This window comes from Perognathus longimembris, chromosome 15, assembly GCF_023159225.1.
Source record: "Perognathus longimembris pacificus isolate PPM17 chromosome 15, ASM2315922v1, whole genome shotgun sequence".
In the NCBI taxonomy this organism is placed as follows: Eukaryota; Metazoa; Chordata; class Mammalia; order Rodentia; family Heteromyidae; genus Perognathus; species Perognathus longimembris.
Genome location: NC_063175.1, coordinates 27,822,204 through 27,849,288, shown reverse-complemented (window position 1 = coordinate 27,849,288; position 27,085 = coordinate 27,822,204). Strand labels below are relative to the sequence as shown.

Below are 27,085 nucleotides of genomic sequence, written 5' to 3'. Positions count from 1 at the left end.
TCTCCTAATAGTCCTTTACATCACCTACCCTGACCTGTTTCCTACTTATATCAAAAGGAAAGAAATAGAATAGCATTGAGCAAGGGCAGAGAATAGATCAATGGGTAATATTATCTTGTTTATATTAGAGATACTATGGGGAGGAAAAAAACAATTATGATATCATGAATTTTTATTGAAGTCAACATCAATCCCCAAATACTAGCAAAATTGGGGTGGATAGGTCATGCTGTATTAGGGCACCCTTTGCCCCTCAAAACTACTCCATCTTTGGCCTGGTGCAGTAACTCACACTTGTGATCCCAACTGGAAGGTAGACATCCGAAGGATCCATCTGAAGCAAGTCCAAACAAAGTTATTGAGCTCCTATCTTAACAAATAGCTGGGTGTGATGGTCCACCCCTGTCATCCCAGCTAGATCAGAAGTTTAAATAGGAAGATTGGGTCCAGGCTATCCTGGTCAAAACTCCATCTCAAAAATGAAAGCAAAAAGAGATGAGGCTGGAGTACAAGTTGTGGAGTGCTGCCTGGGCTCCAAGTTCAAACCGTAACACCAACTAAAAAGAAAACAAAAAGACCTGCTCCATCCTTCACTATGGCCTATGTATTTCTCATCCGCTTCCCAGGTAGAAACCTACTTGGAGGAGAATATTTCAGCTAGATAAACATGGAGCTTCCTTTTTACATCTCTTTTTTTTTTTTTTTTTTTTTTTTGCCAGTCCTGGGCCTTGGACTCAGGGCCTGAGCACTGTCCCTGGCTTCTTCCCGCTCAAGGCTAGCACTCTGCCACTTGAGCCACAGCGCCACTTCTGGCCGTTTTCTGTATATGTGGTACTGGGGAATCGAACCTAGGGCCTCGTGTATCCGAGGCAGGCACTCTTGCCACTAGGCTATATCCCCAGCCCTTACATCTCTTTTGTTGGGCTAGAAAACTACCCAGCTCCTCCCAGCTTTCTCTTCTCCTTCCTCTTCCTGCCCCTTGCCACCCACCCAGCATGGAACTGACTGAGAGTATTTGAACTTTTCTATTTATTTTTCCTGTAAGGTGAGAAGTCTTGGTAAATAAAAATTTGGCAGCAGATTTTTATTTCCACAGGAATAACAATTTTGACATCTCAAGGTGTCATATGTCTCAAAGCTGTTCCCAATAGAGTCTAAATTTGCCTCTGGGCTTTCTCATCACTCAACAGACCCACCAGAGAAATTTAGTGCCCTGAGGATACAACTGACTAAACCTTCTATAAAACTCTTCTCTTACAGATTTTTCTGATGGGAGGGTGGCTAATTTGGATTGGGAATTGGGGTTATTTAGCTCAGTTATAGTTTGTGTGGATTTTTGTTGTTGTTGTTGTTGTTGTTGTTATTGTTTTCCTCTTTCTGCCTCTCTAGACACCTGCTTCTTTCTGACTGGGAGTTCATAATGTTCTTAACTGCTCAGTGTGCAATATGGTCCTCTGCATCTTGGATGAATCCTATCTCATCCATCCTGTGAAGTGCACCCCACGCTGGTTGCATGATAGTGTTCACAGCAGTGGGACAGGAGTCACCTTTATTTTTCTATACAGATCCAGCCTGGTCAGAGATCTGTGTCTTCTAACTAATAATAACTGCTTTAATCCTGTTATTTACACTAATGATGAGCACCTAAAGTTAACTTCCAAACTAAGGAGGGGAGAAAACAAGAGCAACAACAAAAACATCAGAATATAAATGTCACTGTCAGCTCAGGAAGTGGATTTGGAGCAGCTTGTGATGTGGAGGATGAGATCTGTTGCCATGAGCCGCCTCTTCACAGGAACTCACATAGGCTTGAAGGCTAGGAAGCTCTTTAGAATTAAAAAGAGTAGGCTGGGTATCCATTTGTTGGCATTGTATACCTAGCTCAGGAAGAAATGTACACTACAGCCTTTTAAAAATCATTATCATTAAGTAGTTGTACAAAGGAGTTGCCATTTAACAAAGCACTTTATGAATGTAGTGTATCTTTATCAGTGTCACCACTTTCAACATTCACATTCATCCCTCCTCTACCCACCCCTTCTCTCACTTTTCTTGATTTTGAAGGACATACATTGAATTCTTGACTGCATTCTCCCCTTTCTCCTCTTCATTTGACTACCCCTCCCTCTCCCTTGACTCTCCCCACTCCTTTCAAGTACCCATTTCCTGGTGTTTTATTTTGTTGAATTTTGACTTTGCCTTTCTAAGGAATTACAGTTGCATATCCCCCTTGAATCTGCCATATTTCAGTTAATACATTTCTGTTTCTGTCAGTCTTGAACCTTCAACTTGCAACTGGATCACAGGAATGACTGGCCTGGCCTTGATCTTAGTTGACACTCTCCTGGGAACCTTGCTTGTATCATAGTAATTTCTCATGGTCAGACTCCAAGTCTTTTGCAGGTCTGCTTCTTGACTGTAACATTGGACACTAGCGGCAACTGTCCTTGAACTCTTCTTCTCACTCCCTATGGTGTTCCATTCTCTTGGCTTTCCTCCACCTTATTATCTGTGCCTACTCTTCAATGTGTTGGTCACAGTCAGCCTGTTATCCTCCCCCATCTCTATCTTACCACTCCTTTCCTCTACTTAATGTTTCTTCCTCTCCTCTAAAGCCCCTCTCCATTTCCCCACAACTTCTACTGTTGACTCCTCTTGACAATTTTTGTTTCAAAGTTTAGCAACACACTGAGCACACTCTATGTTCTTTCATTGTGTCAGCCTTAATTCCTACAAAGGAAAAATGTGTCTTTTCTCCCCTAAGCTGACAGCCTACTCTGCCGTGTCTATTTTTGTCATTGTCAGAGTCCATACCCTAGGCTATCATGTTGATCACTAATATTCTTCTTCCATTGAGCACTGTTTCATGGAAGAAGCTCAAGTGGGTTAATAAGACAAAGGTGCCAGGATCCGGATTACAAGCTTAGAAATGATAGGTTCCATCTGTGAACCACTTGGTGCTAAATCCTGTGCAAGACATTTTTTCTAGCTTATTCCATGTGGTCCTCACAGTGTCCTATCAGATGGTAATAGGAGGGCCCAGGCTCTGCACAGGGATGGGATATGGGATCAGGTGCTGTTTTCCCTCTTCCTCTTCTTCCTCGTTTTCCTCCTCCTTCTCCTAAGACATTCCAAGACTGTCCTTTAGTACAGGAACTTGGTCCTCCCACATTTTACTTGGGTGGTCAGATAGAGCCCAGAGTTTATTTTAATAAGACTTCGAGGTGATTTGGATGCAACTGACATTTTAGAACAATAGTATGCAACTTCCTTAGAATTAAATTATGTGTGGCATTATTTACTTGTTTCATGTATTAATATTTTACCTCCATGATAAGGCTGTAGTTCCACTTTTTGGCCTACATTCATGTTTTTACACAACACAGTAATCTTTTGTTATATATTTGGATCAATTGCTGAAAGTTATTCCAGTTAATTTTCACTTCATTTCTTTCTTGTGACTAATAATTTCATCTTGATCTGCTTTAGAACACCATATGTGGAGAAATGTCAGATTTCTCACAATATCTGAAACCAGTGTGAAGTCCTTGTTGGAGGATGGTACAATGTCACACAGGAAGGGGCATGACTCCCAACCACTCTGTGGGTTTTATAAGAGGAAGAAACAGATTTGTTTGTGAATGGTTGTGCTAGTTTAACTTGAAATTAGGCTATAATTATACAGAAGGTATACCTGGGGTATAGGGCTATATGAAAAATTTTTAACACGTCCTGGCCTTGAACTTAGGGTCTGGATGCTATCCCTGGGTCTCTTTGTTCTCAAGGCTAGCACTCTACCACTTGATCCGCAAGTGCCACTTCTGGCTGCTTCTGAGTAATTTATTGGAGGTAAGAGTCTTGCGAACTTTCCTACCCAGGCTGGATTTGAACTGTGATTCTCAGATCTCAGCTTTCTGAGTAGTTAGAATTACAGGCATGCACCACTGGCCCTGAGCTCGCTATATGGAATTTTGAAGAGTGTGTAAGAAGGGCAGCTGTTTTAGGGAATATTTTATATCCAGAAAACTTACTGTTATAGCCTATATGGCACTCAAAATGTTTCCTTCTTTCCCCCTTTTTCCTCTTTCCATCCTTTCTTCCTGATATATTAAGTAAGTGTTTTAAAATATGAACCTTAAGTTTACTCTTTACATATAAGGGGGAAGGGGATTTGTTTTCTTCCATTTTACCTCAGCAGTATATATACTCCCCAGTCTGTCATATGTTACCATTGCAGTATGTTTATTGTGCCTTGTTTATTGGATGGGTTTCTGCCAATATGTGTGTCTGTGTTTGTGTGTCTGCCTTGAATATATTTTAGCAGTATTGGGATTTGAACTCAGGGCATTGCACTTCTAGGCAGGTGCTTTTTCACTTGAGTCACATTTTTGCTTTGGTTAGTTTTTAAATAGGACTGTCCTAAACAGATCTTTCTATACCTCCCATGCAGCTTGCAAGTGTTTATTAGTTGAAATGGGATTCTGTGACCTCTTGGCCTGGGTTGGCCTTGAACCACTATCTTTCCAATCTCAGCATTCCATATAGCTCCCATTTAGTATGATAGGCCTAAACTACTGTGTTCAGCTTATGTTTGTAATTTATGTAAAATGTATAGTGTTCTAAATGCCATTTTTTTCTCTTCATTAAGCTTTATTAAGGATCATTTGAAGAACCACTCTTGTTTGAAACTCCATTCTTACAATGTGTTCATCTGGTTGCCCAAAGGAGTGCAGCAACAGTATTGCTGTCATGAAGATCTTCATGGCTCCCCGTGCTCTGTGTGAACATTTCTTTGAAACTTATATGTAGGAGTGGAATTGCTGGGTGTTCGAAGCATGAGGAGTTAATTTGACTAAATGACGCAAAAGTCTCTCTCCAGAGTAGCTGTCCAACAAGATTCCTGACCTATATCAGGAAATTACAAGTTTGCATGTGTAACAGTTGTGAAATAAGAACTCTTAATTTGCCTTTGTGGCACTTTTTGAGATTCTCCTCACATGCTTTAGGCTGACCTTCCTTAAAAATGTTCCTCCACCTTCATTTGTAGGATTTCACAGATTTTTCCCAATATCTGTCTCTTTTCACTTTCAGACTTTACAGTCATCTTCTGTTCTGTCACCTGTCAACTTTTCCCATAGTATTCTCAAGCAAAAATATTTAATAAATTCCTTGTTTCGCCTTAGTTTCTGCTTATAAAATCCATTTTAGTTCTTCTCTGTTGTGAGGCAGTTTTTAACCAACCAAAGATTAGTCTAGTCTTGTCCAGTGTGTTGTGACAGTATCTTTATTACATAACATTGAGATTTTTTTCCATTTACTTAACCCTCTTTAACTGTGTTTATTCAACAGAAATGCTACTGTAAGTTAAATAGCCAGAACCCCCAAACAGTAAGATGTGTCCTAAAACTATTAAGACCATCACCAAAAAAGGTGTCCGTTCACTCTGAACCCAGCTTCCAAATATTTCATCTGGACTCTCAGTGGCAACACAGTGCATAAAGAACTCTGTCGACCTTGTCAGTTCTACCTGTAGAGTATTAGCTAAAACAACAAACATAAATTCAGAGCTCATCCCACTTTATCTGATAATGATTTACCAGCTTATAAAATATGAACATTTTGGACTTAATGAATTTTTTATAGGGCACAAAAAAGTAGAATATGCTAAAATTATACTTGGGAAAATTCAAACCTATAGATAAAAGAAAGAGAAAGGAACACAAAGCTTTCTAAGCATTTTTCTGCCTTGAAATACCTTGAACAATGCCTTGAGCAGAATCATAAATAAATATGTGAAACTGTCATAATGGTTTTGTTCTGTTTTGTTTTTGTGCCTATACTGGGGCTTGAACTCAGGGCCTAGATGCTGTCCCTTCACTTTCTCACACAAGATTGGCTCTCAGCTACTTGGGCTTACAGCCCCACTTCTGGCTATTTTGCCCTAGCTGGCTCTGAACCATGATCCTCACTCAGATCTCAGCCTATGAACCCAAATGAATTTATCCTCTTTTAAAATGTTTCTGTCAGGTATTCTGTCATAGTACTCAGAGAAATAACTAATGTACCCTTAGTATACTATCAGAAAATACAGTTGCTGAATCAAAATTGATCTTCTTTTTTCTTGCTTATTATCAAAGTGAAGTACAAAAGGGTTACAGTTTCATATGTGGGGCAAGTACATTTCTTATCCAACTTGTTACTCCCTCCCTCATTTTCCCCCGCCTTCCCTCTCCGCCTCTCCCTCCTCCCCCCCCCCCCCCCGCCATGAGTTGTTTTATACCAAATGGTTTTCTAAGTATTGCTGTTGCAGTGGTTTGTCTTTTTATCCTTTGTCTCTCGATTTTAGTATTCCCTTTCCCTTCCCTAGTTCCAATACACATATATACAGTATCCAGGGTACTAAGATCAGTTACAGTGATAGCAGGGATAAAACCACGGGAAGGGAATATGATAGAAAAGAAGAAAAAAAGGGTATGGTTTCATGGCATGTTGAAAATAACTACAACAATGATTTACTACTTGTTTCCATAACTTCGAGTTCATTTTGCTTAGCATCATCTTATGTGTTCATATGGGCATAGTTATTGATCTATTGTGATCTTCTGCTATGACTGTCCTGGACATGTAATAATTATTCCCTATGAGGGAAACCATAGAGTCCATGTTTCTTTGGGTATGGCTCACTTCACAGAGCAATAAGGCAAGAGGTAGACATAAAGGGGATCCAAATAGGAAAGGATGAAGGTAAACTCTTGCTCTTAGCAAACGACATGATCCTGTATCTAAAGAACTCCATAGACTCTACTCCCAAGTTACTTGAGTTGATCCAAAACTTTGGAAAAGTAGCAGGATGGCTTTTCTATATGCCAACAACCCGAAGAGCAAGGTTGAAATCGGGAAAGCAACTCCTTTTGCAATAGCCTCAAAAAACATAAAATACTTAGGAATAACCTTAACCAAAGAAGTGAAAGACCTCTATGATGAGAATTTTAAAAACCTGAAAAAAGAAATTAAGGCAGAACTAAGGAAATGGAAAAAACTCCCATGTTCCTGGACTGGGAGGATTAACATTGTGAAAATGGCAATATTGCCAAAGGCTGTCTATAAGATCTTTTCAGATTACTCCCAGTAATTTTTGTTAAAAGACTTGTCTTATATTAGAAACAAGAATTTTTTTAAATCAATTGATAAAGTAGGGTGTGCTTGTAATCCTAGCATTGCAGAGTTTGAAGCAGGAGAATTGTGAGGTTAAGGCTTAAGTTAGGCTGTATAATAAGACTCTCAGAGAGAGAGAGAGAGGCAGGACTGGAGGGAGAGAGGGAGCCCGAAAGAGGAAAGGGAAGAGAAAAGAAAGAAGAAAAAATTGTTATTGGGAATGTGTTTCCCTGAAAAAGTCACTCCTCTGTAAAAGTACTTTTTCTCCCCAGCCTTTCCTATCAGACATTCATGCCTGTGCAGTCCTGTTTACATAACTGCCCTCCTTGGGTGGAATGTTTTACTGAGCACCATCCTACACAGGCACCGCAGCCTGTTTAACATGGAATAGGGTCAAAACCTAAAAGGCACTTATGAATGCCCAGTAAGCTAGATCCTTGCTGAACAAAAGTGGAAGCATTTGGATGAAAGCGAAGAATTAGAGAAAGAGCAGGGACATTTCACCAGCAAATACTAAAGAAAACAAAAGAAGAAAGAGTAGCTCTTTTGTGAGAGGGTGGAAAGAAAACCACTTGCTGGGTTTGGGGTAGGCCAAAGGTATGTATTTGCTATTTGGCAACATGCTCATTCATCAAGCACTTTAACAGAAATGGAACTATAAGTCAACAGCAACAGCATGGTTATGTGTTTCTCTATTGCTTAATTACAGATTCTGAAGGATTTAGCAAGAATGAGGAGGCTCCTTATTATGTAGAGCTTTTTCATTTTATATGGTTTTCCTTTTTTTTTCTTGTGCTGCAGCTTTGATTCCTAATGAGTATAGGACCTGACATTCCTTGTCATTGTGGTGACATGTACATTAATTATATTTTAAGTATGAGACATTGGAATTGTTCATGAGGAGAGGGTTATCTAGACAGTTTGTCATCACTTCCTATTTCCCATTCTCTTTTCCAAAACCAGTGTCCAACCAGATACCTGCAAGTTGCTCTAAATACCTCTGCCTTTCTGTCTCCTCTTTTCTTCCTAACACTTGTGCCATTTGTATCTGTCAATTTTAAAATACTTTTTGATATCTCCAATTAAGTGTTAATATAAGAAGCTAACACCTTATTTCTACCCAGCAAGAATATTAAAATAATAGGGCTGGGAATGTGACCTATTGATAAAAAGTGCTTGCCTCATATACATGAAGCCCTGGGTTCAATTCCTCAGCACCACATATATAGAAAAGGCCAGAAGTGGCACTGTGGCTCAAGTGGCAGAGTGCTAGCCTTGAGCAAAAAGAAGCCAGATACAGTGCTCAGGCCCTGAGTCCAAGCCCCAGGACTAACAAAAAAAAAGAGAGAATATTAAAATAATATTAAGTTGCTCTCGGTGTGTGTGTGTCTGTGTCTGTGTGTCTGCTGGTTCTAAGGCTGAACTCAGGGCCTGTGCATTGTCCCTGAGTTTCCTTTGCTCAAGGCTAGCACACAATGACTTGATCCACAGCTCCATTTCCAGCTTTATTAGGCATAAGAGTCTCACAGGCTTTTCTGCCTAGTCTGGCTTCAAAATACAATCCTCAGATCTCAGACTCCTGAGTAGCTACAATTACAGACATGAACTACAGCTCCTTTTCTTTCTTCCTTTCTTGTTCCAGTCCTGAGGCTTGAACTCAGGGCCTGAGCACTGTCCTTGAGCTCTTTTGCTCAAGGCTAGCACTCTACCACTTGAGCCACAGTGCCACTTCTGGCTTTTTCTGTGTATGTGGTACTGGGGAGTCAAACCCAGGGCTTCTTGCATGCTAGGCAAGCACTCTACCACTAGGCCAAACTCCTGGCCCAGCTCCTGTTCTTTGAGGACAATGAGTATCCATATCATATTTTGGCCTCCTTTAAGTAAATTCATTCATTGAACACACTTACCATGTCACTTACCATGTTAAACTCTCTAAGTATGTTTATCATCCTAAAAAGCCTAATATTGGCATTACTAACCAATGTTATATAGAACTGGGAAGCAAAAAGGAGTGTAAAAAGTTATGACAACCAAAGTTGCAAGGTAAAAGAGAAAGCCAGAATTTGAACTCCAGAAATGTATGCACTAATTGCTGCACCAAGTTGTGGAGGCAAAAATGATCATTGATGATAATCTGAAGCTGACCATCTTGTTTTGAAAGTGTAAACATTAATGTGATTCTAAATGACATGTCTTCATTTTTGCCTATTATTTTAAGAGCCCAGAAAACAGGACACATCTGACTCTGAGGATATCTTTCTTTTACTTGGCTCTTCTGTCAAGCGTAAGGCTTTAAGGAGTTGCCTTGCTTTGATTTTCTTTTGATAGAGAAGTTTCAGGTCAATAGTCAAGTTTAAGGCACAGATATTTCCCATGTATTTTGGACTCCAACATTACACAGTATCGCATATTATCAACATCACAGACTAGAATGGTACATTTGTTGGAAACGATGAACCTACAGTAGCACATTTTCATTATCCAAAGTCCATAGTATACACTTAGGTTTCATCTTGGTGTTGAACACTCTGTGAGTTTGGACAAATGTATAGCAGACATGTATCTGCTGATACACAATATTCCCACTGTTCAGAAAGACCTGTGATGCACCTATTCTTTATTCTCTTCCTTTAACCTCCTCCCCTTTAATAATTTTCATCTCCATAGTTTTGTCTATATATTATCATATAGATAGTATTACAATACATAGCTTTTATAAGATTGGCCTCTTTCAAATACTGCGCATAAGCTTTCTCTGTGTCTTTCATGACTTCTTAGTAATAACTAAAGAATTTAGAGATTTATTCCTAATTTTTCCTGAAATGCAGTGTAAGACTAATATGATTTGGCCTTCTTTTTTTTTTTTTTTTTTTTTTGCCAGTCCTGGGCCTTGGACTCAGGGCCTGAGCACTGTCCCTGGCTTCTTTTTGCTCAAGGCTAGCACTCTGCCACTTGAGTCACAGCGCCACTTCTAGCCATTTTCTGTATATGTGGTGCTGGGGAATTGAACCCAGGGCTTCATGTATACGAGACAAGCGCTCTTGCCACTAGGCTATATCCCCAGCTAAGACTAATATGATTTGTTTTTAGTAGATTTCAATGTTTTAGGCCAGTGTTGCTATTTAAAATTGATTTATCTTCCCCCATCTCCTTGATAACTTAAGTGTCTGCCCTGGAGCATACCTTTAAGAAACTATGAATATTTTTTTACATGGAGTTTTAATCGCTACAGTTTTAGCACAAAGATTAAAACCTAAATCTCTTATAATCAAGGCACTTTTTCTCCCTAATGAAAACCACAGCTTGAGCAGCTGCTTGTATTATTGTCTCTCCTCTGTGGTCCCACTGGTGTGTGGGAGTTTACTGTTGGGCTGTGGAAAAGGGAACGAATAAGAAGCCAAGAATGGGGTCATGTTTCAATAGAGAAATAAGGGTGGAATGTTAAAATCCTTGAATGTGTTTCTCACCCTCTCCATTCTTTGGTCATGCAGTTTGGCTTTCTTTTTCCTTTTTAAATACTTCCATAAGGCATGAGGGAGAAGCCTGTATTAGAAGGATCAGAGCCTTGAAAGCTTAAACTTCAACTTGAATTTTAAATGGCATGTCTTCTGTTTTGCCTGTCATTGTAAAATGACAACATGGCTTTAAAATCTATCTGTATTGTATACACCCATATGTTCTCCATCTGCACTGGTGTGGTATTTCTTTTCTTTGTCAGGGTTGCATTTGTGTCTGTGCATGATGTCTTTTTCTAGTATTAATTTCTATGCCCCATTTAAAATTTTTTTTGTACATCTTCCTCTCTCCTCACTTCATTTTTCCTGCTCTTTATTTTCTATTCATTTTTATCTTGCCCTTCACTTTCTATGGGCTATAACTTAAAATTCAGCAAATAAAAAAATGTAGAGTCTTTAATTTTTCTGTACATGAATGGGTTACTCTATATTTCTCTAAAAATAACCTAACTCAAATAAAATTGCTTTTTACATACTGAAACCTGGATTCCTTTTTTTAATGTAGGTTTTTGTTCCTTAACAGAAGCAGCTGCTACACCCTGGCTTCTAGCCACCATGCCAGACATTATAAAAGGGTGGTTAGGTTCTGATTACACAGAATGAAGTGAATACCTACTGTCATCAAGCCTTCTATGCCTCAGTTGCCCATGTCATATATAAATGAAAATTTGCTTTATCATTTAACCAATTGCCATAGTCATTTAGGGGATTAAATGAGACAATTTGAATAGACTTTTAAGTTCTTTTAAAGTGAAATTTGTCACCTACATAACATCAAATGATCCTTTTCCTGATAGTTTTTTTTTATATTCTTCCATAAATAGGCAAAGCACCCCGTCCTATTGATCTCATCCTAAGGAGGTGTTGATGGATTTTAGAAGCAGCATAATAATGGTAAATTTAGATCCAAACACACGTTACAATTCTGGATTTCCTACCAACTTGGCTCTGACCAAAGTAAATTCCTTCAGTGTCCCCACCAGTTAAATCTCTAATACTCCTCGCCCACTCCATGGTTTGTTGAATGGAGTGATGTGTGTGGGAAAGTAGAACGAAAAGAGTCGTCCTGGGATGACTCTAGCCAGAGGGTCAGGCTCTTTCTTTTTCATTTCATTTTCTGAATCTGGTTAAGATTCTCTTGAGATAATGCTTGTTTGGTCTGTGATTCTCCCTTCTAAATCTTTGTCACTATCACTTGCATTGGACACATTTTGGCCTACAAAGTCAGTCAGAACCTACTGTCTTTTCTTACATTTTTAGACTGAGGCCAGTAAAAGGAGCTTGGATATGCCCAGTCTGAATACTGGCACCAGAATAGGTCTCCAAGGACTTGTTCATAATGCTCTTGTTTAAAGCTATAAGAAAGGACTGGGAATGTGGCCTAGTGGTAGAGTGCTTGCCTAGCATGCACGAAGCCCTGGGTTCGATTCCTCAGCACCACATAGATAGAAAAAGCCAGAACTGGCACTGTAGCTCAGTTGGTAGAGTGCTAGCCTTGAGCAAAAAGAAGCTAGGGACACCCTGAGTTCAAGCCCCAGGACTGGAGAGAGAGAGAGAGAGAGAGAGAGAGAGAGAGAGAGAGAGAGAGAGAGAGAGAGAGAGAGAGAGAGAAGAAAGAATGAAAAGAGAGGGGGAAGAAAGAAAGAGGAAGGAAGGAAGGAAGGAAGGAAGGAAGGAAGGAAGGAAGGAAGGAAGGAAGGAAGGAAGGAAATTTTGGCGAGGTCATGGTAACTGCTTTAATGGTAAACATAACATTAAAAAAAATAAAAAAGCTATAAGAAGAGGCCTTCCACTTCAATTCTGTGGTTTTAAGCTTAGGAGGAGTGAAGTGCAGTAGGCTAGATTTCCCAACTATGTTTCTTAAATATTTCTTGCCCCTAATCCACACACTCTCATGTGACATCAACTAGATCAGTGATGTGTCAAGCCTTTGGCTACATCTATACCCTGCTCTCCTTCAGAAATGAGAAGTGGTCCTTGAAATGGAGATGATATTTAGTTGAATAACTCACTAAAAATTTGATTTATTTACATAGAAACCCCATTTACATAAAAACTCCATTTCTGGGGATCATCAGCTGGTGCTAAGAGAGCTAGGAGGTCACCATCTGTACCTTTTTATCAGTTTTACCAATTTATAAGACTCTTCTGAAAGTTCCTATAAGTATTAGAGTTTGAGACTTCAAATACACTATTAAGTTTCTTAGCATTGTCTTCAGCGTGGCGCTCAAAGAAACAGAACACATATTTCTTCCTGTCAGAGCACTGTAGTACTACACACACACACACACACACACACACACACACACACACATGAAACAAGTAGGAAATATGAACTCTGGTAGTAAATATAAATAAAATCAGAATAGGGTGAAGTTGTCACGGAACTGTATACTTGAGCTGATGCGTAAATTTATTCCTTCATTTTCCATCATTTCTTAACGACCTTCTGAGTGTTTTGCCCAATGTTGGGAGCCAATAAGAAGGCCACTGACACATTCCCTATCCCATCAGTTTAGATAACAAAGAGATATGTAAACAAAAATGGACAATAAAATACATGCTTGAATAAAACTCTGTAGATAATAGCTGGGTGCTGTTGGCTCATGCCTGTAATCTTCGCTACTCAGGGCTGAGATTGGAGAATCAGTGGTTTGAAGCAAGTATACCAAAAAGCCAGAAGTAGAGCTATGGCTCAAGTGGTGGAGAGCTAACCTGGAGCTCAGAAGCTCAGGGATAGTGCTTAGGTCCTGAGTGCAAGCTTTAGAGCTGACACACACACAAAAAAAAAAAATCTGTAGATAAGAAAAGAATGTGTTCAGTTATATACCTGGAAGTTCTCAATGGTATAGATAATAAATGAACTTAATTTGAGATGAATAGATTGGCTAAATCTGGGAATAGATGAAAGGTACTCTACATGGTGAGTTCTGTGTGAAAAGAGGTATAGTTTACTGTAAATAAATTCGGATGGGTGTTAGCCCAAAGAGGAAAGAAAACCAAATTTCAGAGGATCTGTGCACTTACCTCCCATGTACCTCCTGTCCCCCTCAACTGCTCTCTTCTACCTCTATTGTGATGCGTCCCAGAAGCTAACTTATAGGGCCAAATGAGCAGACTTCCAAGCTCTTTTCCTCCCAGTCTTGCCAATGGATAGATAGTCCCAATGGCAGGAACACAGTAAAATCCAAGTCTTAATGCTCTTTTAGCTTTCTCTTTTGGTTTGTTGTTGTTGTTTGTTTGTTTGTTGCCAGTCATAGGACTGGAACCCAGGGCCTGAGCACTGTCCCTGGCTTTTTTTTGCTCAAGGCTAGCACTCTACCTCTTGAGCCACAGAGCCACTTCTGGCTTTTTCAATATATGTTCAATATATGTGGTGCTGAGGAATTGAACCCAGGGCTTCATGTATGTGAGGTGAGCACTCTACCACTATGCCATATTCCCAGCCCTAGCTTTCTCTTTGGAAAGATCATGCAAGACCTACCTGCTCCTTCTCCCTCTCTCACAGCCTCAGCACTTCGTCCTTCCAGTAACTCATATCTCCCTTTGAATAGCAGTTCAATAGTGTGTTCCAGCCTGGGCAGGAAAATCCATGACACTCTGATCTCCTATAAACCCCCCAAAAGTGGAACTGGAAGTGGAACTGTTGCTTAAGTGGTAGAGTGCTAAAAAAGCTCAGGGATAGTGCCCCATGCCCTGAATGCAAGCCTCAGCGCACACACACACACACACACACACACACACACACACACACACACACAAAGATTAATACAAATTTCAATGATTAGTAATTGAAAAATGAACAGAAAATTCACATAATATAAATTATTTACAAAAATAACTATGTCAAAAAAATAACTATGTCAAAGATTTGTTCAGATCACAATGGTAAACTATCTCTTACCTTTGAGAACAACCATACCTTTTTAAACTTTGTAAATGAACTATTAGGAAAGGCATAAGGAAATGAATTGTTTATGAGAGTATGCAAACTTACCCTTCGTTTGGCAATATGTATCAAGAAGAAAAATGCCTTTACCATTTAGCCCATCAGTTCCTGTTTTAGGCATTTTCCTACCAGTGTATAAGAATATTAATTTGGGGGCTGGGAATGTGGCTTTATGGCAGAGCACTTCCTAGCATGAGTAAAGCCCTGGGTTTGATTCCTCAGTACCACATAAACAGAAAAAGCCGGAAGTGACTCTGTGGCTCAAGTGGTAGAGTGCTAACCTTGAACAAAAGAAGCTCAGGGACAGTGTCCAGCCCCTGATTTCAAGCCCCAGAACCAGCCAAAAAAAAAAAAAATATTCATTTCAACAGCACTGTAGCTGCAGAAGATTGGAATAATCCACCAACAGGAGGCTGTTTAAATTAGTTGTTATGGTATAGTGGTATATATGGTTTTAGCAGCTCCCAAAAGTGAGACAGATTTTTATATAGTGAATGAAGTGATTATATAATATGCTACCTTTTTTGGAAAAGGTAGCTAGCCTACATCAGATACTACCTCTGGGCTGCGGCTGAAAGGTTTAAGTAAATGGGTTTCCTCATACTGTTAGTGGACATTAACATAAACTTTATAAAACATGACGTATTGCTCAGTGCTTTTCAAAATAACAGGGTAATGCATATCTACTACCTGGCAAATTGTACTTGTGTATTTGGCCCTAGGGAGGTTCTGCCTGCATAAATATACCAGATAAAAATGCCTGAATACTTTTGATATTACATCTTGATAAGTGCTAATTGCTGCCCAGCTTTATTTATCTTATAAAAAGTGGCAATTTATGAGTCTATGTCATTTAATTGGAGAAATAAGTCCATTAATGTTGAGAGTTAGGATTGAGAGATGGTCGTTTGTTCTTTTCATTATAGCTATCTTTTTAAAAGCTGTGTCTTCCCCATTCTTGATCTAATATTCTGGTTTTCTATTTAGGGTTCATTTCTCTGTATTGTAATCTTGATTATTTTCCATGTGTAGTACATCCTTGAGGATTTTCTGTAAAGCTGGTTTGGTGGAGATATATTATTTCAGTTTTTCCTTACTGTGGAAGACTTTTATTTGACCTTTGGCTATGAATGAGAGTTTAGCTGGGTTCAGTATTCTTGGTTGATAGTTATTTTTCTTTAGGGTGTGGCATACCTCATTCCAGGCTACTCTTGCTTTCATGGTCTCTGCTGAGAAGTCTGGGGTAATCCTAATTTGTTTTCCTTTATATGTGATTATTTTCTTCTTCCTAGTAGCTTTAAGGATTCTTTCCTTGGAGTCTATTGATCTTGTTTTGATCACCATGTGTTGGTGGGGTGTCCTCTTGTGGTCTGGTCAGTTTGGGGTTCTAAACCCTTCTTGTATCTGGATAGGCCTATCCTTCTGGATATTTGGGAAATTCTCAGCTAATATTCTGTTTCAACATGCCATGTGAAATCGTAGCTTCTTTTGTTGATGATCCTCTTGTATCCTTTTACTGTGGTTGTCCCCGTGCTATCACCTGTATCTCATCTGAGTACCCTGGATGCTTTGTATACTGTTATTAGAACTAGGGAAGTGAAAGAGAATATCAAAATCAAGAGACAAAGGATAAAAAGATAAATGCTCCAAAAGCAATACTTGCAAAACCATTTGGTATAAACCAACTGAACAACTCATGGGGGGAGAAGAAGGGGAAGGGAGGAGGGGGGGAGGTAGCAAATAGTACAAGAAATGTACCCATGGCCTTACATATGAAACTGTAACTAACCCCTCTGTACATCACTTTGACAATAAATAATTTTTTTAAGTGGCAACTACTTCATTGCTTCTGTCACTTGAGAATTGTTCTTTTCTTCACATCTGGTAATGGTCCAGTGGTTTTATAAGTCAGTTCTTTGAACTACCTAAAATGTATTTCTACACACCTAACTTGAAAAGTCCCAACTTAATGTTGGTAGACTGTCAGAGAGAAGTGAGGAAAGAAGTTTGTTCACTCAATCTGTATTTAGTAAACACCTTCTTGATGCAACATGTAGGTCCCACACTGAACAATGTAGTCTTGTCAGCTTGCTGAGACTTTCTTTGCACAGTCTTTGGATCACTTTCACCATTCTTGGTGTGCTGGTGTTATTTTGGTTGTTCTTTCTTTTCTGTATGTTTTAAGGCTGGTTTCGACAGCATTTGTCTGTTCCCAGCAGCAGAGGAGACATCAGTAGTAGTGTTGTTCACTTGAATTATAGTCCCACAGATGGATATGGCAGGCCTCTGCTCTTATTCCATTTCTTTTTATTTACACACATAAAGTAGACCACTGTGTTGAAGGAATGGCAAGCAGTAAAATCTTGTCTGTGAAAGATTTACCACAGGCCTTGCTCATTGCCAGCAGTAATGGCGACCAGTAGAGCACAAATCACTGGTTTCTGCAGCTTTGGATTCTCACTGACTGGTGATCAAAACGTCCTGGCCAATAGCAAGCTTAACAGACCTCACCCCATTACCTCAATCTAACTCTTCTTGTTATTGCTTTTTCTCTCCTTTTAATTAGCAAAATTTGTTTCCATTTTCATTTCTGACACATGGTCTTATCTTCTAAGTAAAAGAGGTGTTATTAGGACAGTCCCGTAGCATTATACTGTGCTCTTGCCTATCTTGACATGTTTTCCAGCGGTTGTTAGCATTATTATCTCTGAGACAATGTTGAGGGGCAAAAATAATTAATATATTTCAGATGATATTCCTTATCACCTATTATGGAATCAAGTTCTAGGCATAACATAAATACAGTGTGGATCTTTGCTTTCTAAATAATACAGTAAAGTTACTTAAATTGTAATCAGCAGGCATTATCATTGGTGTTGGATTTGTTTCGTGGAGTTTCAGGACCTGGCAGATGGACCTATCTGCTCTTCCATGGGAAGTTTTATGAAATCATCAAAGCTGTCAGAAGACAATGCAACTACCTCCCTCTCCAAGAACAGAGTTTGACAGTAACATCTCAGAACAGATGTTTCCACAAGCTTCGAATGTTTTCATTTGGTGACACAAAAGACTCTGTTATTCATGAAATGGTCTGTTAAAAAATTAGTTCCTCTGCGTGGGGGTTGTGGGAATATGTGTTGTATAAATTGATTTCAGTTTTGGCAAGACATTGGCTCTTAACTCATCCAGTCTTTAAGATTGGCCTCTAACAAGGTCCAATTTCAAGCCACAGTGGTCACAGAGAATTCACTAATGCTATAGCCAGTGTCTTTCCCAGAGTACATCAAGTTCACTACCCAAGGAGTGTCACATTTGTTCTTAAAGATTAGAAGCTAAGTAAAAGTTCATATAAATTTTCTCTTGGACAACATGGTGAGAAAATATCAGCATTTGTGTTGTTTGATCATTTGCATTGTTCTCCTAATATAAGCCTGCTTCTGTATCTTGCACTTGATGATTTTAGATATGTACTTAAGGGAAAAAACTGTTCGAAAATCAACAAGGGCAGTTTAGGATTGACTTTAGGAACCTCACAAGAGAACCTGGTATGACAATTTAGTATGTGTGGAGTAAATGGACAGCTCATTTTCACTTCTGATGTCTTGTTTTGCCCCTAGCTGATGTGTATTTTCCAATTTATCCAGCAGGATGGAGGTCAGCAAACTGTGGCCTGAGGGCCACATCTGACCTGCCGCATGTTTTGTAAATAAAGTCTTATTGGAGCTTGGCTGCTGTCATTCCTTTGCATGTTATCTGAGACTGCTTTTGCACACCAGAGTCCATTTAGCTGAGGAAGCCTAAAATATATACAGAACAAGTTTGTTAAATTCTGCCATAAGAAGTCCCTTGGGGTACTGTGGATGGCCTGACTATGTTAAGAAGATATTTGATAGGTGTTAGCTATTTAGATTTTAAAGTCACTTGTAATGTAAGAATTTTAATAATTAATTTTAGGTAATTTTGTGTTGCCTGGGCTAGCCTTGAACCAAAATCCTCAAGATCTCAGCCTCCTCAGCTAGGATTATAGGTATGAGCCACCAATGCCCTTACCAGTGCCCTAGTTCTTTTTACCTATGTTGTATGTGTATTTGTATGTGCATGTTGGTAAGGCTTAAACTCGGAGTCTCTTGCTCTTGCTTAGATTTTTCTGCTAAAAGCTGGTGCTCTGCCTACTTGAATTACACGTCCACTTCAGGCACATTCTTGATTAATTAAAGATAAGAGTCTCACAGATTTTTCTATCCAGGCTAGCTTCAACCACAGTCCTCAAATCTCAGCCTCCTGAGAAGCTAAATTTACAGGCATGAACCACCAACACCCAGCTTTCTTTGTATTATATTTTTTGTGGATGTTGGAAGGGGGAAGGCATAATTCAAGAGTTTTACTAGTATCTTCTATTTAATATTTGGTGCATGTACAGATTGCTTTATGTTAGGAAATTTTATCTAACATCACAAATTTTAAGTAAATTAAACTCATTCATACTCCAACAGTTGATATCATTGGCAGTTTTTAATAAAAGTGTACCTGGTTTCATGAAAGATGGCTTGAATTGTGTTCAGATTTTGAAAGTAAAATTCATGTTTACCTAACAAATTAGAAATTAGAAATCACAATTACACATAACCAGAAATGTTGGCACAAATATTTAAAGTCTCTTGTGGGTGTTTCTAGAGATCTCACCAAGTGAACCTACAAATTTTATCTTTTACCACCGATATATCCCCTTGCAATGCTGAAGGATCATTTGTTTAATATTGAAGGATACTTTTGTGTTTAGCCTAGTCTTTGGATTGGCAGCTGAAAAGTATTCTTTGAGGTTACTGGTAACATAATCATGATTTTAAGGGGCCTGGCTCTTCATCTATGGCTTTTGAACTAATTCCCTCCAAAGAAAAGAAAACACCATCTCCATCAGAGCAGACTATCCATTGATACCAATCTTTGTTTCCCATGTTTCTCTTCCTTTCCACTTAAAATCTTGTATCCCTCTTTGCCAGCTCAAGGCCCATGAATAGACAGCATATCCACTCCCATATCTACATCCTGGCTCCTTTGCTTTCTCTTACTTCTCATGCTCACAGTACTGGCCCAATCCAAATTTTTACTTTGCACCAGCTTCTGACCTTGGCTGGGGAAAGCATGGTCATACATTCTGATTTCACTCTTAATTCAAAATCATCAACCCTAAGCAGGAACTCATTACGCCCTAGCAGTCTTGTGATGTTACTCCCTATCACTGGACTTGTGACAACCTTCTCTTTCTTTAATCCTCTGATGCCTCTCTCAACCTATTCTCAACCAGTAATTGTTCCACCTTTGGCTAGAAGAATTTAAACAATGAAAGGAAGATTCTGTGAGTTCCTACTACATTATACGATGCCTGGTGTAGCTACAGAAGGGCTGTCTGTGCTTCTATCTGGAGGCCACCATTCTCGTGTCAGATGCTTCCCCTCTTCCTACTCAACAGTAGAGCACCAGTCATTCCCGTAGTTTGCTTACACACACACTGATTTTTTTTTCAGTACTGGGGATTGGACTCAGGGCTCCTGCTTTCAGATCCTTTTTCACTGGTTATTTCTGAGGCAGCTTGTCACTCTACTCCTCCAGACTGTCCAGAAAATGATTCTCCTACTTGTGCTTTTCTGTGTCACTGAGAATAACAAACATGTATGTGTCACTGCACCCAACCACTGTTCTTCCCTATAACTGGAATAATAGAAGCACACCACCATGTGCAGCCTTTGCTTGTGATGGGTTTTCCTGCAAACCTCTTAACGCCCCCTCCCAAGTACCTAGGATTACAAGCCTGAACCACTCCACCAGGTGCTTGATCCTTTCTGTTAGTCATTTACATCAGTACCCAAATGTGCTATACTCCCACATTATATCAAGAACAATGAAATGCCCCCAACTCTGTCTTGCACCTCCTCCCTGTAGTCACTATTCCATGTCCCATCTCTCTGTACCAATGTTGTCTAAATAAAGATCATCTGAATGGAATTTAGTTCTGTCAGGCACTTGGTCCAGCCATCCTCAAACTCCCAGTTAAATCGAACACGGTTTTGATCTCACTGTCCCACAGCAGCATTCAGCCCTCAAACCTTGAAGTACTCAGACCTCCTGGCTCCCAGAATGCACCCTCTTGGTTTGCCTCTGACTGTCCTGCCTCGTCTTCCTTAGTTTCCTGAAACTTATATCTTAGAATTCTTTCCTACTTATACTCAAAACCCTGTTGATCATCATCATTAAAGTGTCATGGCTTTAAATGTTGTCTATATGTAGATGACATAGACAAGTTCATTATTTCCAGCTGGACCTTTCTCCTGACCTCTCATTTATACATCCATAGATGCCTTCATTGTATTGTATATGTGATAGACATATGTCCAGACTGATTTCTAGTCCTTCATCTACTCTCTAAACCAGTCCAATTCACTTAATGGCAGTCTGTTGCTCAAGCCAGGTTCTTAACGCTTCTCACCATTTACAATCCCTTGCACTCTCATACTTAAAGATTACAGGAATCTCCTGTTGTCTCTGCCCCCAAGACTTGCGTCTTAAGACAGCCCTGCATGGCAGCCATAGTGAGCCTTGTTGGTAAAATCACCTCTTCTTCACTCACTGGTGACATTCTTTCTCTGCTCTCTTGCCTATTTTCTACCCTATTCCAGTTACACTGGCAGCATGCCAAGCAGGCACTCACTTTCCTGAGGGTCATTGCACTGGCTCCTACCTATGTCTAGAATTCTAAGAACTCCACTCTAGTTAGCTACCTCTGTCCTTTACCCAAGGTCACAGGGTGAGCTTTATCTTGTGGCCACCCTGTCCACACCATTGCCCCCCTCTGCCCTAAGTTCAATAGCACATCTTACCCCTCTCACATCATGTAACCTCTTTTATTGAATTTGCTGTCTGTCTCTGACCCAAATGTAACTTTCAGAAAGACAGTGATGTCTGCCTATCCTTTCCATTGGTGAATATAGTATAATGCCTCTACCTAGTAGACACTTAATGTGTTGAATATAATGAAAGTTTCTTTATTTCTTCCTGACACAGACACATTCTCGGATTTTCCTCATGGTAGTCTTTAATTTGCTTCTAAGCTTCTCAAGTGTTAGAATGTAAACAAAATTCAGAAAATACCAACTAGCAGAATAACTACATGTCCTTGACTTGATTACAAGTGGTCTTTTATGTTAAACTGAAAACAAATCCTGTAGACTGTAGCAGCAGTATCATTAATATTGAAACTGCGCAAACAACATCATAGGTGCTTGATGTTTTTAGGAACACATTTAGAGTTCTTCCCAAATCCCCCAAATTGTACATACCATAATAATATATTTACTGGAATGGATTTCAATAAAAGGGAAGCCACAGGAAGCCTTAGATGCTATGTGGCTGCTAGGGCTTAGTCCTCACTCCACAGCCCAGGCCCTCTGTACTTTCACCCATCATACTCAGACAGCTCATGAGCCTTCATTGTTTCTCATGCATAGTTGAAACAAATTTGAATTCTATGAAAGCCAAGAGTCTGTAATATTATTTTCTTCTGTGTTACTGTTTGTTTTGCTAGTCTTATTGTGGTGCTAGGGGTCAAACTCAGGACCTTGTGCATACTAGGTAAGTATTCTCCTGCTGAGCCACATCCTTTGTCCTTATTCTATTCTATTTTAAATACTAACCTTATAAAGTTAGTTCTTCTAGGCTACTGGGCCTTGATAAAATGTTATATGTGTTCTAATACAACTAAATGACAAGATAACTCTGTTAAAAAACAAAATTCACAATAATTTAAAGAAGATAGTAAGCTTTCTCTTTGAGATTAAATAACCCATAAACAATTTTAGACCTCTGACCATAAACCCTGAATGTAAACAGAAAAAGGGAAAAACATAATATATCTATATGCTTGGCTGTAAATCTGTATATATCCATATATATGTATGTATATGTGCTCTTGCTTAGCCCTTCTGTTATGATAATTCCTTTTTTTATGATGAATAAAGTTCTTTGATTTAAAAAAAAAGTTGTTGTAAGGGAAAAGGATGATGTCACCATGGTGACAGCTGTCCAACATAAATATCTTACATATCTTCCATTTATCCTGTGTTCTAGGACAATTCAAGCTGCTGGAACAAGACCGAGATATAAAAGAGCCAGTGCAATACTTCAACAGTGTGGAGGAGGTGGCTAAAGCATTCCCTGAGCGCGTATACGTCATGGAGGAGATAACTTTCAATGTGAAGGTAGCTCTTGAAGAACCAAATATTTACCTTCACTAAAATAATTTACCTTTCAAGTCTTTATGTACATAACAAGCACATATCTGTGCTGTTCAGAGGGTTCCATTTCCCCAGTGACCTAATTAATGTCAGCAGGCAAAATGCATATATATAATAGAGCTGACCTGACTCCTAATTACATTTTGGATTCATTGGCATTATCTTTTATTAGAACATAAACCTGATAAGTTCAAAAATAAAATGGGTAGGACAGATCAAGGATATTTTAAGTTCATTTTTATTAGCCTATATTTTACCAAATGATAGGTTTCCTTATAACATTTTCATGTACACATATAATGTACTTTGTCACATGCAGACCCCTTCCATTAGCCTGAGAAGACTTTTTTTTTTTAATTTGGACTTCATTTGTAGCATTTGTTTGACTCTTTTCTGGGACTGGTTTTCTGCCTAGGATGAACAAATACATTAAGTTTAAGAAGGATAAGAAAAGTAGGCACTGCCTTACTATGAAACTGTAACCCTCCTCTATAGCACTTTGACCATAAAGGAATAAAAAAAAAAAAAAAAGGAAGAACAAAAGGCTTGTAGAGCTTATTCTGAGATCAGCATGCATTCATTCCATTCTTTGTGAACTATCTGTCTCAATATATACAGAGAAAACTGATAAACAGAATCTTACCCAGAGAAAAGACAGATAGTGTTTGCTCTACTTCCTTTGTTTTGCATTCTTAAAGAAACAGCACATTCCCCTTTAATATGTTGAAGGAACTCCTTTGACCAAACTTGCTGATAAAGCAGTGGCACTAGCTAGGTTCAGTCATGTTGCCCACATATCTCCTACACCAACACTCACAATTACTCTCAAACATTTTAGTATTCACATTGAAAGGATTTCCTATTTAACCTCTTTTCTCCAGGAAGTCCAAATAAGTGAAGTTCTCTGAGAATAAGAGTGAGGGAAGCAGGATTCCCGTTTCTTAGAAATCTATGTAAACAGTATACTACATGGTTTCTTGGCCCAAGAATACACCAAAGTCTTTGTGGGTCACTCTACCCACACTCTTCAGGAAAGGGAGGAGGGTCCAACAGCCTCCTGATTGGAGAACAGGTTCTGTCTGTTGTATTGGCTGAGCTGTCATTCTTGCTTCCAGTTCTAAAATACAGTAGTGGTGGTCTGCTTTGTTTAGTCTTATTGTTAAAGTAGATCAGATTTTATATTTTGTAAAATGTCTTACTAGGTAGATTTTACTTATATAAAAAAAAACTATATAATTTTTTAGTTCCTCCATTGTCTCAGTATGTAAGTCATCAAGACAACCCTCTCTCATTTATATTAAAAGTAGGTGAGAACATGTTCTTCATTTTAAAATTCCAGATTCATTGATTCATACATTAAACCTGTGTTTTCTATTTCTAGCTGGGCACTGGTGGCTCACACCTATAATTCTAGCTACTTAGGAAGCTGAGATTTGGGGATTGCAGTTCAATGGCAACCGTGGCAGGAAAGTCTGGACTCTTACCTTATCTCCTGTTAACTACTAAAAAACAGAAAGTGAAGCTGTGGCTCAAAGTGGTAGAGCCTTGAGCAAAAGAGCTCATGGACAGTGACCAAGCTTTAATTTCAAGCCCCAAGACTTGACAAAATGAAACAAACAAACAACAACAACTGTGTTTTGGTTTTTTTGTTTTGTGTATTTTTTTTCTTATGGTGCAGAAATCAAATCTCGGACCTCAATCATACTAAAGTAAATTCTTTACCATTAGTATATATTCCTCATCCCAGGAAGTCTAATTCAATTAGCATCTAAGTATGATTTAAATCGTTCCAGAAAACCTAAAATATTTAAAGTAACCTAATAAAATATTGTTGAGAAAAGAAAATTAATTCTTGTAAATTATTCTTAAAATATTTTATTTACTAATAAATGATTAAAAGTCAATCAAAAAATTTATTTAAGATTTTCTCTACTATTAAAATTCAACATTCCATATTGTTCGTGTATAGTGTTTTGGTTTTTGTTTTAATTTTTTTTTATTTTTATCTTTGAACACTGCTGTGTGTGTTTGTGCTTGTGTACATACATATGACAGTCCTAGGGCTTGAACTTAGGGACTAGGCTCTGTCCCTGAGCTTCATTTGCTCCAAACTAGTGCTCTTCACTTGAGCCACAGTTTTACTTCTGGCTGTTTGGTGGTTAGTTGCAGCTATCAGTCCCGTGCACGTTCCTGCCTAGGCTGGCTTCAAACTGCAATCTTCAGATCTTAGCCTCCTGAATAGCTATGGTCGCAGGTGTGAGCCACTGTTGCCTGGCTATCTTAACTTTTTCACTCAAAGCTGATGTTCTCCCACAAAAGCCATAGCTCCACTTCCATGTACAGTATTTTTAAAAGATGGCTTCTACCAGCTTTTCAGATATTTTTACATTAAATCAACAGTGGTTTAAAATATTGTACTGGAACTCATACATTTTGATACAATGATTTTTACTACATAGAATACCATGTTTGAGTGTATTACTTAAATGTGTATAATATGAAATTGGGCTTATATCATCCATAGAGCTAATTGGGTGTGAACTGAGTCCTAGGTTGTACAAATATAAATAATATCTTCAGTCTATGCCTTAACAAACACTTAGGAGCCATCACATTCAGCTTGCGTCAGTCATTGAGACATGACTCATTTCTACTCAAGGAACAATTGAGGTACAAAAGTTTGCACACTTGGTAAATAACCACCCAAGTAAGTAAATAAATAGAGGAGAGCTATGGAAAGGTTTGTGTGGATACTACTCGGGCCAAAAGTAAATGATGAAAGTTATGGTCTTCTCTAATTAAAAGTAGAAATGATTATAGTGTCTGTGAGAGAGCTGATTGTTTTTTTTAAAAATGACTTGGTTGGTTACTACTTTCTGTGGAGAAGAAAAAAAAATGAAAAACAGCACTGTCTATTCACCATGTGTCTGGTTACCAGGAGACAGGTTTGTTTGCTTGTTTGTTTGTAAAACTTTCAAACCTCCTTAGAAAACTTTACCTTGTTTCTTTCACTTCAAAGCATAAATTATACCTATAGGGCTTTTGAAGACATAACTTACTTATGAATTGCAGCCCTCGTACTATTAAGGAGACATGAACATTCTTTGAAATAAATATTCCTAAGTGTATGTGTTCATATACATATTAACCTGGATATACACAGGTTCAAATTTAAGTGAATTATAATAAGAATTTGAAGCATCAGTGATTGATTGACTAAAATGAATTTATGTGCATTAAATATTTAATCATCAAATATATTTTGAGCAGTACATGCCCAGTACTGTTGTAGTATCTGGAAATACAGAGTGAATATGAAAGTGAATACTTTTAAGGAAACCACAGTCTAATAGGGAAAGTAGACAATAAGTGTTCCCCTCCTTCCTCAAGTAGAGATAAGAAAACAGTTGGCAGCCTGGGCTATATAGTAAGACAAAACACTATCTTACTGGCAAGAGGGATGGAAGGAGGGAGGAGGGACATTTAGATATAGAGATCTGGAACTTGGAAAAAGGTCTAAGTCTGGGATGATATACATTTGGGCTCATCACCTTGCTGAGTTGAACACCACTTGCTAGTGGTGTTCAAACAGGAACATTTTCAGTCAGCTTCCATTTACATATCTGTAATTTTGATTGTCATGACTACAGAGTAGAAGACATTCTGAGAATAGAGGCCCATAATGTTCCTACACATTCCACAATGCACAAGAGAGACCCTTACAACAAAAAATCGTCCACTCCAAAATACCAAGTCTCAAGATTTACAAACCCTAACCCAGAGTCTAAAGAAACACAGAGCTGAGGACTGAGCCTTGGGACATTTCTACATTTGGGGCCCTGCAATGAGATAAGAGGGCAGCAAGTTTCCCAGAAGCCACATGTTAAGCAGGCATAAATAACTCTATCGAATGATATTTAGTAACTGAAGGAGATACAATCTCAGAGCTAACATCAAATTTAGCAAAACAGAAGTCATTGGTAGCCTTGACCCAAAGGAAATAATCAATACCAAGGCATGAAAACTAAGCTAACCAGTGCATACCCTCAAGCCTCTTGCTTCTTCTAGCATCGGCCTCATTGATGCAGGCCTCACTGATGTACAATTCATCACATGTGCTGTTCTATCATTAGCCTAGATTTTAGTGGTTAATATAACCCAGATTATCCTAGATGTTA

General features: G+C 38.8%; 1 protein-coding gene across 2 annotated transcripts in view; it reads left to right on the top strand.

Annotated features, from left to right (window-relative positions):
* The window catches only part of Garem1 (GRB2 associated regulator of MAPK1 subtype 1), a 182,283-nt gene that overhangs the window by 118,765 nt on the left and 36,433 nt on the right, over positions 1-27,085 (top strand). For both annotated transcript variants that reach the window (XM_048363570.1, XM_048363569.1), the window contains exon 3: positions 22,741-22,871. In XM_048363570.1, the coding sequence (XP_048219527.1) occupies positions 22,741-22,871 (131 nt within the window). The remainder of the gene's footprint in view (positions 1-22,740; positions 22,872-27,085) is intronic.